This window comes from Mustelus asterias, chromosome 28 (assembly GCF_964213995.1).
Source record: "Mustelus asterias chromosome 28, sMusAst1.hap1.1, whole genome shotgun sequence".
Lineage (NCBI taxonomy): Eukaryota > Metazoa > Chordata > Chondrichthyes > Carcharhiniformes > Triakidae > Mustelus > Mustelus asterias.
Window position 1 is genome coordinate 21,615,831 of NC_135828.1, and position 18,546 is coordinate 21,634,376.

At 45.2% G+C, this 18,546-nt stretch overlaps 1 protein-coding gene across 1 annotated transcript in view; it reads right to left on the reverse strand.

Moving 5' to 3' along the window:
• Nucleotides 1-14,745, reverse strand: part of LOC144480306 (A disintegrin and metalloproteinase with thrombospondin motifs 14-like) — a 178,035-nt gene extending 163,290 nt beyond the window's left edge. Inside the window, exons 1-2 of the mRNA XM_078199660.1 lie at nt 14,417-14,745; nt 13,570-13,922 (exon numbers count right to left, since the gene is read on the reverse strand). Of these exons, the coding sequence (XP_078055786.1) occupies nt 13,570-13,922; nt 14,417-14,498 (435 nt within the window). The 5' untranslated portion in view covers nt 14,499-14,745. The remainder of the gene's footprint in view (nt 1-13,569; nt 13,923-14,416) is intronic.
• Nucleotides 14,746-18,546: the final 3,801 nt, after the last annotated feature.

The window sequence follows — 18,546 nt, forward strand, 5'->3', positions numbered from 1 at the left end:
TCTCGTTGCATCCTCCCAATGACCTTGATATGCCTAAAGTCAGGCATCTAAAATTATTCCAACTTTCCAAAAGGAATCCAGCTCCCAAGGTGCCGGCCTCCTCTGGTATCCCTCCCAGCAATCGCTTCTCGACCTTTTGGCTAAGATCAAGTGTAGTATGGTCGGCAGCCCATGGTCGGCCGCACTTGGTTGAGGTCATTAGGTCACACTGAAGCTTCATATGTTTCATATGAAGCAATTTTTTTAAGCGGCATCTCAGCCTTTTGGCTAAGATGCAAATGAGCTCAAGTCTTGGAGGAGGAACCTCCCCCTTCTCCAATCAGTTTGGCTCATGTAGATCAGGCCCAGGACAGGGTGGTTTGGTCGCTTGCCCTGTCTTGTCAGCCTGGATCTGAAATGTCTCAACTTGTTGAGACTCTGAATTGGATTTGATTTGATTGAATTGGAAAAGTATTTTTTTTTAAATTCCTCCCAAGCTGCCATTTTGATTTGCAGAGCTCTTCAACTGGACAGAGGAATGAGGTTGAGAGTAACCTCTGAAGCATAAGTGCATTGTTTGGTCAGGCTTTAGTGGATAATGATCAGGATATGCGCACACACACAAAAAGGGACGCCGAGTCCGTGCTGCTGCTCCATCCATTACATTTTTTGATGGGCACAGTATAAGTCTCACAACACCGGGTTAAAGTCCAACAGGTTTATTTGGTATCAGGAGCCCAACCCTCCACCCACCTGCTGAAGGAGCGGCGCTCCAGAAGCTCGTGATACCAAATAAACCTGTTGGACTTTAACCTGATGTTGTGAGACTTCTTACCGTGGCCACCCCAGTCCAACGCCGGCATCTCCACATCATTTTTTGATGGTTCCAGTGAGAAAAGATTACATTCAAATATGGAGAAATTGATGATTATTTTAAAGCTGCGTTCAAGCAGTTTGTTAGAGGCGAGGATCTCAAAAAAAAAAGCAAGCCTCAGGCAGTACATTGCTTTTCAACATTCAGTCAGTTCATTTTTACCCAAGTGAGACTGGTAATTTAAAGGGCTTTAGCTGAAAGCAGGACTGTTTTTGTATGTCAGTCGTAGTGGAATACAATGCAAACCAGTGCAAGTAAAACCTTGAAAATTGTAACAATCCGGACCATCTGCACGTTTGCAAAGAGCACCAGAAAATCGGTCGGTTCCAGTGTTCTCCCGTCTGCTTGTTTATAAAACCTCAAACCATGGATTGAACTTCCAGATTTTTGCAGAGGGTCACATAGTCATCAGTTTAGTCTCGGGCTGCGGGTCCCAGTGAAGCAGCTGCGTCTTTAGATTGAATAAATACAACTTGGTTTATCATGTGTTTGTTATTTCACAAATGACGTTATCCAGTCTCCACAGTTTGTACTTCAGTATTATGTGACTGATTTTAAATTCTCCCCACCTTCTCACCAAAGGTTAGCTGCTGATGGCTTTTAGGGTGGAACATAGCCATTTCTAAGGGCATAATTGTTGACACCCAACATTAGCTAATATTTTTAAAGATGTGATTAGTGAGTGCAGGAAAGAACTCCACCCACCCCCCCTGCCCAGTTTTCCCTTACTCCTCCAAACAACCAACAGAACTAGCCTAAGGAAATTTGAATTTTTTGTTTAGGATTGATGTATATTAATGTTATCTAAGGCAACTTTATGGTTAGACACTTTATTTGTTGTTACTGCTTTCACCATTAAAAACTTTCAAAACATTTTTAATATATGTTAATGGACTTATTGGGCTCATTCCCAAGGCCGGAAATTCCTGCCTGAGGTCAACGGAACTTTGTATGCCCCCCACCCTTCCACGATTCCTGTGGCAGGCAGGACTGGAAAATTCGGTCCATTGCCTTTTTGAGAAAATGACATTGGATTAAATTCAGTACCTTCTAGTATGTGTATCTTTTAAAGAGTTAAAATATCAAATTTTCACCTAGACTTTATTTTTTATGATTTCATGCGCTGTGGGTGTCACTGGTTGGCTCAGCATTTACTGCCCATCCCTAATTGCTTTCCAGAAGGTGGTGGTGTGCCACAGTCCATGTGGGTAGTGCTAAAATTACATAATTCCTGCAGTCGGTTATTATTCAGCTGTATTACAGCCAGCGTATGCTGGCCAACAAAAAAAGCAGTGATGCTTATATAATGCAATGTCTTGTTTTATTTTGAGAAGCAGCTGTATTTGTATCTCTTGAAGGACTTTGTCAGGAAACCTGCTTCTTTCTCACACACACTGAGCACAGTTTTTAGAGCTTTGCCAAGGCTCACGAATGAGACGTTTTGCTCATGGGTAAATTCATGAGAGGAATTGCAGAAATTAACAAATGGGAGAAGGTTATTGCACCATGATGGACGTTAGCAAAATCAAGCTTAAAAACGATGTAACATCTGCATGATTCGGAGCGGCAAAGCTATCACATGTTTACAGAGCAACAGCGGTTGTTTACTAAAATGAGTTCATGGGTGGCACGATGGCACAGTGGTTAGCACTGCTGCCTCGCGGCGCCAGGGACCCAGGATCGATTCCTGGCTTGGGTCACTCTCTGTGTGAGTTTCCTCCGGGTGCTCCAGTTTCCTCCCACAGTCCGAAAGACGTGCTGGTTCGGTGAACCCGAACAGGTACTAGAGTGTGGCGACTAGGGGATTTCACAGTAACTTCATTGCAGCGTTAATGTAAGCCTACTTGTGACACCAATCAATAAACTTTTAAAAATTATGCGCTGATCGCATATATGATTTTCGATGATCAGATGTCTTAAAGTCCATTTTATTAACAGTTACAACAAACACTTCTGTAGCATCCCTCAAGTACAAGGACATCAATGTGATTGGAAGGATATCAACCAGGAGACTGAAACTGGAACTAAAGGTAAAGAGAACTGTTTGGAAGAAAGATTGGTGGAATTTCTTTTAACCTGGGAGAAAACGCAGTGCCCTACAAGAAACAAGGATTTCATTTTTTAAACGGGGAAGAGAATATTTGAAGAATAAGTTAAATATTATGGGGAAAAGGGATCTGTAGACGGCTCTTTAAGAAACTCAATTCAGATTTCTCTTACAGTGTAAAATTTAATGGCGGTGATATTAACTGGGAGCCATTTCCAGGTGGGCAGAGGGGCAACGTCAAACACAGGTAACATCATCAGTTTGAAGCCTAGTCACTTTAACTTCCAAATTCCGTTGACAATTTTGCCAGAAATGGGCAGCTTGCCCATTCTGAGAAGGATCTCCAGTCAACCCCCAGATTGTGACTTAAAGCTTGAACACACCTCTTAAAGAGAGGTCACCTTTTGGGAAGGAGCTTGTTATGCGAAATGAGTCGCGAGGCTGTCCCAGGTTCTCTGATGCCTCAGAGAGGTTAGAGATGCTCTCTTCCCCACCAGTGGGAAGAAGATCCACCTAGACCAGGCCTTGGGAAAGATAGCAGAGATGGGTCAGTTCCTAGAGCATAATCCCTGAGATCTGGAACACTTCAATGTCCTGGAAGAGTAACGATTCTATATTTCTCCCTCTCAGTATAATGCCTGACAACAGCCCTCCTCCATACTTCCTTTGCAACACATCCTTCACCAAAAATCACAAAAGTCACACTATACACCCTCTCATTTTCGTTCCAAACACACACCACTTGCTTGATGCTTTCAGCATTGTTTTCTAGCAACTGCAGAACCAATGTCTCAGACTCGATGGGCCGAATGGCCTAATTCTGCTCCAATATCTTATGGTCTCCTCCAATGACTAGTTCCTCACTTCACACTCCAGCTACTTGCTTTCCTTTCAATATATTTCACCTTGCTTGTATCTTGCTTCCTTTCCCTCTCAGTTTACGCAGAAGCTTCACAAATATGTGCTTTCCTTTTCAGCAGACACTCCCTACTTCTTGCATTTGCTTGCTGCAGGAGAAAATAGCTTCCAACACCAGAACGGGGTAAGATCTGGGGAGGACCGCTGAGTATTTGACCTCACCTGGATGGAAGAGATAGCACTGAAAATTAGTGGCCCTGTTGAATGGCGATGTCTATTAGAGTTGTAGAGGCTGGGGGTTTATCTGGACTAAAGCCCCTGCTTACCGCTTGTACTAAAGACAATTGTTTCATTGCACAGCCAGAATGAAATTTCAAGTTGCATTGTGAGTCTATCATCTGTTACAGTCGGCCATTTAGCCCCTTGAATCCATCACATCATTCAATAAGATCATGGCTGATCTGCACCCTAATCAGTCCATCTCAATCTTGAAAACTCTAAATGCCTAACATCCACAGTCTTTTGGGATTCGAGAACTCTACATGTTGCTATCGACTTTTGAATGAAAAAGTGGATCGATTTCCAGCTTGGATAACTGTGTGGAGTTCTCCCCGTGTCTGCGTGGGTTTCCTCCGGGTGCCTCCCATAGTCCAAAGATGTGCAGGTTAGGTTGATTGGCCATGCTAAATTGCCCATTATTGTTTTGTGATGAATAGGTTAGAGGAATCAGTGGGGTAAATATGTGGGTTACACGGATAGGGCTTGGGTGGGATTGTTGTCGGTGCGGACTCGATGGACCGAGTGCCCTCCTTCTGCACTGCAGGGATTCTATGCTTCCTGATTTCATTCCTCCTTTGCCTAGAGCTAATTATGTTCACTCGTTCTGGATTCTGTCACCTAAGGAAACATCTTCTATCAATCTGTTCCTTTACCCTGCAAGTTTAAATACTGACCATCACTAAATTACTATATGTGTAAACCAGATAATTTTATAAGAATACAATTTTGAAATCTCTTTCAACTTATTTCCCAATCACCAGCTCTTCAACTCTTACCCCTCTCCCAGTCCCAAACTTCACACTAGTCCTTTCCCCTCTTCTGAAATTTGGCTGCGAGTGAGGATTCGGGAGATGAGCAATGAGAGGCAGAAAGAAACCTACAGAACGAGAGCCGTTTTAAACTGCAAGGCCGGGGAGGTAAGCCCAAAGCGAGAGGGTTGCCAGCAAGTGGGAGGGGTCAGATGGGTGGGGGAAGGGTTTAAAGTTCATTTATTCGTGTCACAAGTAGGCTTACATTAACACTACAATGAAGTTGCTGTGAAAATCCCCTAGTCGCCACACTCTGGAGCCTGTTTGGGTACACTGTCCAGAACAGAAGGGTCAGTGACCAGCAGAAGGGTCGGCAGCAACTGAGATGGTCAACCAGTGCAAGAGTCGGGGATTGGGAGAGGTCTATGTCGCACCTGGCACAAATCTACATTAATGCAAATCCACAACGCTAATCCCAGCCCCACTAAAAACATTAAATCAAAACAACTTAAAACTGGGACAACATAAAGCAAGAACCTACTGTATAGTGACTGAACATCCACAGTCCTATGGAATAGAGAATTTCAAAGATTCCCTATCCTCAGTCTTTAAATGGCCATCCCATTTTCATGTGACAATTAAAGAACCACAGAATCCCTACACACAGAAAGAGGCCATTTGGCCCATCGAGTCTGCACCAAAGAGGGAAAGAGCATCTTTCCCAACTCCCCCAAGCCCTATCTCCATAACCCCGCGCATCTCTCGTTCAGGACTTTGCAGCCAGGGCAAACAGCCTCTCAAACTACCCTGCCAACACCTCAAAGAATTCAAGGTGCAGTTTGTGCTGTGTTCCACTATAGTTCACCTCTTGTTAACTCTGGATGTTGGAATACAGATAGCAATAACCGTTTGATTTGTTGACTGTTGCACAATAAAATTTCTCGTTTGCTTGAATCTTGTAGCTTTCTTCTCTTAGTCAATAACTAGGATTTCAAATTTCATTTACACCAGATCCGAACAAATTGGGGGTCTGGTCTGGAATCGTAACACTGTATAATAGCAGCAAGATTTCCTTCTTCTTTATAATCTTACAATAAAGGCTAACAGAGCATTTGGCTTTCTAATTGTTTGATGTGTATACACGGTAACTTTGTGATTTGTGTACAACGACACCCAAATCCCTCTGAATACCAATATCCCGGACGTTTTGTGAAATATTCTAGCGTTCCAGTCTTCCTTTCAAAGCTAATAATTTCACATTTTCTCACGTTTTTTCCACCTTTTTGCTCCATTGCTTAACCAGCCTATATTCCTTTGTATTGTCAGTAAACGTAGAAATTTTACACCTGGTCCCCTCATCGGAGTAATTGATGACGATATTCTAGTAAATAGCTAAGGCCCAAGCCTTTGTGTTTTTCACTCTTTCACTTCTCTCATCCATTTTCTTTGGCAGTTCTTCTGAGAGCTATGGCTTTTCTAGAAATGGGAAGACATAGCCGGAACATTCTCTGCCCAACAAAAGTTCCATCCCACCATCAGACTCACCATGGATTACTCTCCGGAATCGGTTGCATTCTTGGACACACGCATCTCCATTAAGGACGGTCACCTCAGCACCTCACTGTACCGCAAGCCCACGGATAACCTCATGATGCTCCACTTCTCCAGCTTCCACCCTAAACACGTAAAAGAAGCCATCCCCTACGGACAAGCCCTCCGAATACACAGGATCTGCTCGGACGAGGAGGATCGCAACAGACACCTCCAGACGCTGAAAGATGCCCTCATAAGAACAGGATATGGCGCTCGACTCATCGATCAACAGTTCCGACGCGCCACAGCGAAAAACCGCACCGACCTCCTCAGAAGACAAACACGGGACGCGGTGGACAGAGTACCTTTCGTCGTCCAGTACTTCCCCGGAGCGGAGAAGCTACGGCATCTCCTCCAGAACCTTCAACATGTCATTGATGAAGACGAACATCTCGCCAAGGCTATCCCCACACCCCCACTTCTTGCCTTCAAACAACCACGCAACCTCAAACAGACCATTGTCCGCAGCAAACTACCCAGCCTTCAGGAGAACAGTGACCACGACACCACACAACCCTGCCACAGCAACCTCTGCAAGACGTGCCGGATCATTGACACGGATGCCATCATCTCACGTGAGAACACCATCTACCAGGTACACGGTACCTACTCTTGCAACTCGGCCAACGTTGTCTACCTGATACGCTGCAAGAAAGGATGTCCCGAGGCATGGTACATTGGGGAAACCATGCAGACGCTACGACAACGGATGAATGAACACCGCTCGACAATCACCAGGCAAGACTGTTCTCTTCCTGTGGGGGAGCACTTCAGCAGTCACGGGCATTCAGCCTTGGATCTTCAGGTAAGCGTTCTCCAAGGCGGTCTTCACGACACACGACAGCGCAGAGTCGCTGAGCAGAAACTGATAGCCAAGTTCCGCACACATGAGGACGGCCTAAACCGGGATGTTGGATTTATGTCACATTATCAGTAACCCCCACAGCTTGCCTCCTGGACTTGCAGAATTTCACTAGCTGTTCTGTCTGGAGACAATACACATCTCTTTAACCTGTGTTGAATGCTCCCTCCACCCACATTGTCTGTACATTTAAGACCTGGCTGGCTGTAGAGATTTGCATTCTAATCAGTATTCTGTAATTTGATTTCTGTGTCTGTTTGCACTGTTTGAGAACAGATATCCACTCCATCTGACGAAGGAGCTGTGCTCCGAAAGCTTATGGTATTTGCTACCAAATAAACCTGTTGGACTTTAACCTGGTGTTGTGAGACTTCTTACTGCAACAAAAGTACGACAGAGATTGTGGTGATCTTGAAAGTAATGATACAAAAGTGATTTATGCAGATGGCAAACAGAATCAAAGAGATATTGCTATAATGCTGGATAATGAAATGTGTGTGGCCTGAATTGATGACATTGACAGCTTGCTGAAGGTGGTGCTCCATGCTGGCCCAGTGGAAGTTATAATAGCTGTGTACATGCCCACATTGGAGCACCCAGATTAAGAAGTAGAGACAGAAATACCTGGAAGAACTGATAGGAAAGGAAAGGAAACAGAAAAGGAAAAATAGTGCTCCGGTTTCCTCCCACAGTCTGAAAGACGTGCTAGTTAGGCGCATTGGCCATGCTAAATTCTCCCTCAGTGTACCCGAACAGCCACCGGAGTGTGGCGACTAGGGAATTTTCACAGTAACTTTATTGAGGTGTTCATGTAAGCCTACTTGAGACATAGATAAATAAACTTAAACTCAGTCTCTTACTGATCACAGGAGACTGGAATGATTTCACCAGTGAAGGCAGAGATGGAAATCAAGTTAGAAACTACAGACTCGATCTAAGAAACAACAGTCTAGAGATGCAGATTGAGTTCTGTAGAAGGTGCAAGCTGTGCAACGCAGCACCAAATTTTTAAGTGTAACCAGAGGAAATAGTACATTTGAGTCATCTATGGATCTGAAGAGGGATCAAACTGATTACATCCTTGTCAAGCAGAGGTAATGAAACAACACAAAGAATCCATGTGAGAGACACGGGCACAGATCACGATCGAATGCAAAAATGCAGCTGAAGAGAATCAAGAAGGGAAATCCAACGCCGAGATGGGATGGAGAGAAGGTGCAGAGCTCTGAGGAAGTCAAGTTTCAAGAAAGAGGTTTACAACAGTTCAGTATTCAATTGCCAATGTCAGTGGAATAGAATGAAGTGACATATTAGAATGCGCCAAACATAGAAACATGGAAACTAGGAGCAGGAGGCCATTCAGCCCTTCAAGCCTGCTCTGCCTTTTATTTTGATCATGGCTGATCATCCAACTCAATAGCCTGATCCTGTCTTTCCCCCCATATCACTGATCCCCTTCGCCTCAAGTGCTGTATCTAACTGCTTCTTGGAAACATTTAATGTTTTGGTATCAACTGCTTTCTGTGGTAGCAAATTTCACAGGCTGACCACTCTCTAGGTGAAGAAATTTCTCCTCATCTCTGTCCTAAATCCTGTATCCTCAGATTGTGACCCCTTGTTCTGTACAACCCCACACTGAGAACATCCTTCTTGCATCGACTCTGCCTAGTCCTGTTAAAATTTTATAGGTTTCTATGAGATTCCCCTCTCATTCTTCTCAACTCCAGCAAATACAATCTTAACTAACTCAATCTCTCCTCATATGTCAGTCCCACCATCCCAGGAATCAGTCTAATAAACCTTCTCTGCACTCCCTCTGGAGCAAGAGAAAATATTGGTACGGTTAAACCTCAAGGTATTATTTTGTTATGAATTTTGGATGAAATATTGACTGAAACATTGATAAACAGATATAGTTTTAAAGTTTATTTATTAGTCACAAGTAAGGCTTACATTAACACTGCAATGAAGTTACTGTGAAAATCTCCTAGTCGCCACACTCCGGCGTCTGTTCGGGTCAGTGCACTAACCCGCACTGTCTTTAAGACTGGGAGGAAACCAGAGCACCTGGAGGAAACCCAAGCAAACGCGGAGAGAACTTGCAAACCCCACACAGGCAGTGACCCAAGCAGGGAATCGAACCCAGGTCCCTGGTGCTGTGAGACAGCAGGGCTAACCACTGTGCCGCCCAAAAATGGAACACATACTTTATTTCTGGAGGAACGTGGCCACTACTTCATCCATGTTAATTCTGGCAATGATTCTACTCAACAAGTTGATCACAAACCAAATCTCACACTCACATCCCACGTTAAGAGAACTTCCCTCCCGCACAAAACATGGAATATCAAAACAACAAAGTGCAACTTACATGAGACAGAATGAACCGATCTTGATGGCATGCAATTTTCAGTGATTTATAGGTAAATCCAATTTAATTACCAAATAAAGCATGAAACTGCAAACTACTCAATGAATGGTAGGACACTAGGAAGTTCTGTGGAACAAAGGGACTTTGGCATGTTTGCCCACAAATCTGAAGACAGAAGGGCATGTTAGTGGGGGGTGAAAAAGGCTTTTGGGACACTTGCCTTTATCAATCGAGGCATAGAATACAAAAGCAAGGAAGTAATGTTGGAGTTATATGGAACTTTGATGAGGCCACAGCTAGAGAACTGTGTGCAGTTCTGGTCACCACATTATAGGAAGGATGTGATTGCACTGGACAGGGTGCAGAGGAGGTTCATCTGGATGCTGCCTGGGATGGAACAATTAAGTTATGAAGAGAGGTTGGATAGGCTTGGTTGTTTTCACTGGAGCAGAGAAGAATGTGGGGTGACCTGACCAAGGTGTACAAGATTATGAGGCACAGTAAGTAGTTTAACAACACCAGGTTAAAGTCTAACAGGTTTATTTGGTAGCACAAGTTTTCGGAGCGCTGCTCCTTCAACTCACCTGATGAAGGAGCAGCACTCCAAAAGCTAGTGCTACCAAATAAACCTGTTGGACTTTAACCTGGTGTTGTGAGGCTACTTACTGTGCCTACCACAGTCCAACGCCGGCAACTCCACATCTAGATTATGAAGGACATGGACAAAGTGAATAAGGAGCAGCTGTTCCCCTTAGTTGAAGGGTCAGTCACGAGGGGATATGGGTTCAAGGTGAGGGGCAGGAAGTTTAGGAAAAGGTTTACGATGCGAGGGAAAGCATTTTTACCCAGAGGGTGGTGATGGTCTGGAATGCGCTGCCTGGGAGGGGGCGGAGGCGGGTTGCTTCACATCCTTTAAAAAGTATCTGGATGAGCACTTGACACATCATAACATTCAAGGCTCTGGGCCAAGTGCTGGCAGATGGGGTTAGGTGGAAATTCAGGCGTTTCTAATGTGTCGGTGCAGGCCCGATGGGCTTCTTCTGCGCTGTATGATTCTATGATTTACTCATGGAGTGTATAACTGACACAGCGTTACATTTATATTATCCCTGATTTTTTATAATTTATACTGTTACATGTGTTTGATGCATGATAGCATAGTGGATTGATCAGTGTCTTGGTTCACCCCAGCTATAATTATCATAATTTACTGCCTCTGTTATGTCCTAGTTAAAACCAGTCCAATCTAACTTTAATTGAATTTCTAAATTTAAAACACTCAAATGAAAACATCAACTTGCGAAATTACATCAACATCTGGACCATTATCCTGATTCCCAAGTGTTTCATATCCTCGGGAGGTTAATGAGAACATAAACAGCCCAGGAAGGGAGTTTCAGCAACACCAAATGGCCTCCTCCTGCACTGTAGGATTCTATGATGTCGCTAGCTGTGCATGAAGTATTAAACTGGAGATGCTAGTCAGTAAATTTTTCCCTCTGCCTTGGAGGGGCTTCTCTTGAAATGGTTACAACACAATTGCAGGAGCATTCTACCAACCCCATCACGGCATGGTTTTGACACATCTGCTACAAGCAAGATAAGGAATTAGAGTCGAACGCAACCCAATAATGATTCAGCAACGCACCATCCCAATGCATCTGGTGATTGCACACCAGCCTCGATGGTGAGATGATGAAACCCTACCTTTAGTCAGTTCCACAAACAAACTTTTTTATTTTGCCAAGTTGATCTCCTGATGAGATCTGTTCAAAAGTTACCCCCTTTGCTCTCTCTCCTCTCCCTCAGCACACCCCACACAGATGTAGCCAAGTCCAATCCGGAAAGGAAGTGAACATCCAAATCACCCAAACACCAATTACAGCACAAAGGAAAGGCGAAAAAACACCAACCCCTCTCGATCTAAAACAAAACGCCGGTGTGCACTGTATATAGGACTGCCCTTTCAAAATAGTCTCACCATTCATACCCATTGCACAATAACGCATCAAATTGTGCCCCACTAATCAAAACTTTCTACTTTGAAGTACATTGAAACATTTCAGCCTATTTACTTTCTACTTTAAAGAAATGGGATGAGACATTGAAGCTAATGTACAGTCATTGCGCAAATAATGATTGTATACAGTGTGACCAAATGTCTAATGTTCATAGAATCCCTGCGATGCAGAAGGCCATTCGGCCCATGGAGTCTGCACCAACAACAATCAAACCCAGGCCCCATCCCCATAACCCCATGTATTTACTCTGCTAGTCCCCTGATACTATGGGTCAATTTAGCATGGCCACTCCACCTAACGTGCACATCTTTGGACACTAAGAGGCAATTTATCATGGCCAGTCCATCAAACTTGCACATCTCTGGACTGTAGCAGATAATCTAATATACACCAATAGCTATCGCAAATAATCATTCTATACAGTGAGTGACCAAATTTCTAACATTCATGCAACAAATAACCTAATATACACCAATAGCTTTAGCCAAGTGCATACCAGACTTGAATCATATTCTACAGTGCAGACCTTTGAACAACCTTATCCATGTATTTTCAATTGACTGTGAAAGAAGTCTTTGTTGATTTGCTGGGAAAAAATCTTTAGTAAAAGGGAAGGGGACTCTGCAACATGTTCCAATGCTATTGCTGAAACTTTAGCTGGAAGCAACTCCTCTTGTGGGTCCAGAGGAGGTTCATAGAAATCATAGAAACCCTACAGTGCAGAAACAGGCCATTCGGCCCATCAAGTCTGCACCGACCACAATCCCATCCAGGCCCAACTCCCATATCCCTACATATTTACCCGCTAATCCCTCTAACCTACGCATCTCAGGACACTAAGGGGCAATTTTAGCACGGCCAATCAACCTAACCCGCACATCTTTGGACTGTGGGAGGAAACCGGAGCACCTGGAGGAAACCCACGCAGACACGAGGAGAATGTGCAAACTCCACATAGACAGACTCCACACAGTTCATGAGAATAATCCAGAGGATGTTCACGAGAACGACCCGAGATTGAAAGGCTTGACGTATGAAGAGTGTTTGAGGACTCTGGGTCTGTACTCAATGGAGAATGAGGGGGATCTCATTTAAACTTTCAGAATACGGTGGCACAGCGGCTAGCACTGCTGCCTCACAGCTCCAGGGACCCAGGTTCGACTCCCGGCTTGGGTCACTGTCTGCTTGGAGTTTGCACATTTTCCTTGTGTCTGTGTGGGTTTCCTCCGGTTTCCTCCCACAGTCCAAAGATGTGCGGATTAGGTTGATTGGCCAGGCTGAATTGCCCCTTAGTGTCAGGGAATGTGTAGGTTAGAGGGATTAGTGGGGTAAATTTGTGGGGATAGGGCCTGGGGTGGAATTGTTGTCATGCAGACTCAATGGGCTGAATGGCCTCCTTCTACACTGTAGGGATTCTATGAATACCAAAAGGCCTGGACAGAGTGGACATGGGGATAATGTTTCCATTAATAGGAGAGCCGAGGATTCGAGGGCACAGCCTCAAGTATTGGGGCAACCCTACAGAACCCAGATGAGGAGGAATTTCTTCAGCCAAAGGGTGGTGAATCTATGGAATTCACTGCCACAGAAGGCTGGAGGAGGCCAGATCATTGAGTGTATTTATAGGTTCTTGATTGGTAAGGGGATCAAAGGTTACGGGGAAAAGGCAAGAGAATGGGGTTGAGAAACTTATCAACCATTATTCAATAGTGAAGCAGACGCGATGGGCTGAATGGCCTAATTCTGCTCCAATATCTTATGGTCTCCCCCACACACAAAGACTGTATACAAAGCCTGCACAATGATAAGGATCAGAGCAATCGGGGGGAGGGGGAGGGGGAGGAGGGGGGGGAGGGGGAGGAGGGGGGGGAGGGGGAGGGGGAGGGGGAGGGGGGGTGGCAGACAAAGCTTTCCTTTCCTTTCCTCCCACACTCACCAAGCCGTCACAGGTGCTGATGGCCACAGTGGCCCCCGGCATGTCGGTCACCACCCCGGTGAAGAGACAGCCACCGTGGAGGGGCTGGGAGAGCTGCTCCTGGAAGTCCTCCTGCCAGTCCACCGCCGCCCCAGGGGCCACCAGCCGGGCGTTACGCCGCAGGCGCAAGTGCAGCTCCCTCCCGAAGAGGGTGACATTGAAGTGCAGCTCGGCTGCCCCTCGGCGGGGGGTGCTCCGGGCAGAGCGGCGGGCTGAGCCCCTCGTAGACAGGACGTGCGAGATGTAGTGACCCTGGCCATCGGTACTGAGGGGTATCATCAGCCCATAGTCCCCAAATCTCCTGGAGAGGGCATCTGCAGCAAAACAAAACCAGATACCATTAGACTGTGTGTGTGTGCGCGCGCGCGCATGCACTAGACTAACCAAATCCTGCCCAGTTTGTACTGCATCAATAGCAATCTGCACCAACATTTTTTTTAAATCAGCATTATTAGCAACTTGCATCAATTTTAAAAATCAGCATTATTAGCAACTTGCATCATTTTTAAAAATCAGCATTATTAGCAACTTGCATCATTTTTTAAAATCAGCATTATTAGCAAATTGCATCATTTTAAAAATTCAGCATTATTAGCAGATTGCATCAACATTTTCAAGAATTAGCATTAGCAACTTGTATCAACATTTTTTTAAAATCAGCTATTATCTCTCTTAAACTTTGGGGAGATCGAAATTTCTGTTTTTGCATCTTCCGAGTTTGGGGGAAGGGAAGAAAACGTCCCCAGTAGGTTTTAATCGCAGAGGACAAAGAATGTGGAAAAGTTGTGTGTGCCCGGTGCCTCCTTACCTTCTGTCCCCAGTGCCTGGAGAAGCCTGCTGCATTCCAACAGGAGCGGGATGGAAGAAAACAATAAATAGAAATAGTCCATGTCGCTGGGCTGAGGAGAGGCAGAGCAAACTGGGAAGGAGAAGAGGGAAGGGAAGGAGGGAGAGGAGAGGGTGGGCAGTAGCACAGGTCTTGCAGAAGCAACCGAAGAAACTTTCTGCTTCCAGTTCTTGCACGGTGGGGGATTGCAATGCAATGGAAAAGAAAAAGGGGGAGGTGTGGGGGATTCCTCCCCCAACACAAACACACCCCCTGATCCCACTGACAGAGAGGGAGGGAAGGAAAGGTGATCCACTATTTTGAGGGAGGGTGCTGTAGTAAGCTGTTGGCCGAGCCCTCTCTTTTTTAAAATCAATGAAGTTCTGGGAGGCAGGAGCACTTTTTAAAAGCTGCTGGAGAGATCACTGACGCCAAATGATTGACACCCTGCAGTGATTTTTCTACTGAGCTTTGCTGCAAACCAGATCTCATGAAGAGAAAGATTTGATTTATTATTGTCACATGTATTAACATGGTGAAAAGCATTGTTTCTTGCACGCTATACAAAGCATACCGTTAATAGAGAAGGAAAGGAGAGTGCAGAATGTAGTGTTAGAGTCATAGCTAGGGTCAACTTAAAGATCAACTTAATGGAAGGATGGACAAAACTCACCTGAACTTAAGAATTCAACCCACAACCCAACCCTTTGAGACTTTTAGTCTTCACAGAAACCCCAAAATCTGTCCTAAAAACCTTCGTTTTTATTGTTGCTTGCATTACACCCTAACAAAAAGGAGGGCATTAAAAATGCTCATTTGCTAAACTTTGTCCTAAGACAGAACAGCCCCTTGTGGTGCATTTTGCACCATAGGGTTAAAACTCACCTGAACACGAGCCTCACCCCACAACCCAAACTCCTTAGACTATGCCCTTCACGCAAACCCCAAAATCTACCCTAAAAACCTTCAATCATTTCTTTATTTTGTTGCTTGCGCACCCGAGCAAAAGGAAAATGGGGTTTAAAATTGTCCAATTTGCATAACTTTTCAATATGTTAACTTTTTTTTGTTTGAATTTTTTTCCTAAGAACAGCCCCTTGTGGGGCATTCTGCACCATGGGTTTTCTCCCCCCGCTAGAGGGTATTTGCCACATTATTGCAGTTGGGCGGTCAAAACCAATTTTATATTCTGGCATCTGGTGTTATTTTCTCCTGGGCTGCGGGAAGGGACAAGCCTGAGGGAGAAATGCAGCACAAAGCTGAGAGAAAAGTCTTTAGTGTGAGGGGGGGAACTCATCCAAGGGCACTTGTTTCGTCTCCCACCACCTAACATGTTTTATTTCTGCTTGTTTTTGGGACTTTTTTAAAAGAAAACCGAAGGAAAACGGAGCGTTTTCCGTGAACCGTCTTGTCTATTCGGACGAACGGTGACCGTTCGTTGCGCGCCCGCTTCCAGCCGGCTTAACGCATGCGCACTCTAGCGGCTAATCGGCGCAAGCGCACAACTGCTCCGACTTTCCCCGCCCAGCCCCGCAGTAGAGTCGGCGCAGGCGCACAAGTGCTCTGGCTTTCACCGTCTACTGCCATGCTGGAGTCGGCGCAGGCGTACAACTGCACCGGCTTTCCCCACCCACCCCCGGCAGTGGAGCCGGCGAAGGCGCACAACTGCACCGGCTTTCCCCGCATTGGAGCCGGCGTAGGCGTGTACAACTGCTCCGGCTTTCCCCGCCCACCTCCGCATTGGAGTCGGCGCGTGCGTACAACTGCTCCGGCTTTCCCCGCCCACCTCCGCACTGGAGTCGGCGCAGGCGTACAACTGTTCCGGCTTTCCTCGCCCACCTCCACATTGGAGTCGGCGCAGGCGCACAACTGCTCCGGCTTTCCCCGCCCATTCGTTCAGATTTGAATTCTTCCCGCGCGCCAGTGGCGGTTTAAACTGTTGGGCGCGAGGGCGGTAGCGGTGCCGCCCCTCCCCCCTTCTCCCAGTCAGTGGATTGAGACTTGGAGGCTCATTCAGTCCCTTCATCAACTAACATAGCACAGGGACAGGCCATTCGGCCCAACTAGTCTGTGATAGTGCTTATACTCTGCACCAGTCTCCTCCCATAACATCTATTAAACCTTTCACTGTACATGCAATAATCCTACCTTCATTTTCTCTTAAAGTGAGCATTCCATTAGCCTTCTTGACTTATTTTCTGTACCTGTTCATGGCATTTTATGTATCTCGACCCCAAGATCCCTGGCAGTTCACTGTTTCTAGCTTTTCGCCATTTAGGAAGTACCCAGTTCTACCCTTTTAGGTGGAAAGTTGATGCCTTCCCATTTGTCGACATTGAAATCTATTTGTCACAGTTTGCCCATTTACTTAATATATCACCATCTCTTTTAATGACACCTGGCCCTACATCGCAGGTGGCCATTTGGCCCCCTCGAGTCTGCACCGTCTCCAAAAGAGCATCTTACTCAAGCCCACAGCTCACATGTTTATAGTGGCTAATCCTCCTACACAATGTTTGGACAATAAGAGGCAATTTAGCATAGCCAATCCACCTGACCTGCACATTTTTTGACACTAAGGGGCAATTTAGTATGGCCAATCCACCTAACCCGCACATCTTTTGGACACTAAGGGGCAATTTGCCATGGCTAATCCACCTAACCTACACAACCTCTGGACAATAAAAGGCAAGTTAGCACAGCTGATTCACCTAACCTGCACATCTTTTGGACACCAAGGGACAATTTCCCATGGCCAATCCACCTAACCTACACATCTTTTGGACAATAAGAGATAATTTAGCACAGCCAATCCACCTAACCTGTACGTTTTTGGACGCGGAGGAAACCCACCCAGAGGAAATTATCAACAACATTGGGTATGAGCTTTCTATCCCTTTATCCAAGTCATCAATAACTAATGTGAATAGTTTAGATCCCAACATAGATCCTTGTGGGACACCAGTCACCACATCTTGCCAATTTGAAAATCTGTTTGTAATTTCTCCTGTCTGTCTAGTGTTGCTCAGCTTTATCGCAACTATGTCAACAATTTGCCTTCAGTTCCACAAGCCTTTTTTTAAAGACTTGATTACCTGTAAAGACTCGCATTCCATTAACCCTTAGCTAGCGGTCAATTATGAGGGACTTTATTAAATGTTTCTCGAAGTCCATATATAGAACATTCATAGACATTTCCTAATATAAAAGCAGAATACTGCGGAAGCTGGAATCCGAAACCTCTAAAGACTTTTATTAGTTATCCTCCAAGTCTTTCCAAAGAGAAAAAGCACCAACTCGTTCAATCTTTTACGATAGCTGTATTTGCTAGAATCCTGGTTAGAACCATAGAAAAGTTACGGCACAGGAAGAGCCCATTCATAAAATCGCCTCACAGTACCAGGGACTCAGGTTCAATTCCAGCCTTGGGTAACTGTCTGTGTGGAGTCTGCACATTCCCCCCATGTCTGTGTGGGTTTCCTCCAGGTGTTCCATATTCCTCCCACAGTCCAAAGATGTTTTGATTTTGATTTGGTTTGATTTATCATTGTCACATGTATTAGTATACAGCGTAAAGTATTGTTTCTTGAGCACTATACAGGCAAAGCATACTGTACATAGGGAAGGAAAGGAGAAGGTGCAGAATGTATTGTTACAGTTATAACTAGATGTAGAGAAAGATCAAGTTAATGCAAGGTAGGTCCATTCAAACGTCTGGTGGCAGCAGGGAAGAAGCTGTTCTTGAGTAGGTGACCTCAGACTTTTGTATCTTTTTCCCGATGGAAAAAGGTGGAAGAGTGTATGTCCGTGATGCGTTGGGTCCTTAATTATGCTGGCTGCTTTTCTGAAGCATCAGGAAGTGTAGACAGAGTCAATGAATGGGAGGCTGGTTTGCGTGATAGACTGGGCTACACTCACGACCCTTTGTAGTTTCTTGCGGTCTTGGGCAGAGCAGGAGCCATACCAAGCTGTGATACAACCAGAAAGAATGCTTTCTATGGTGCATCTGTAAAAGTTGGTGAGAGTCATAGCTGACATGCTAAATTTCCTTAGTCTTCTGAGAAAGTAGAGGTGTTGGTGAGCTTTCTTAATATAGTGTCAGCATGAGGGGA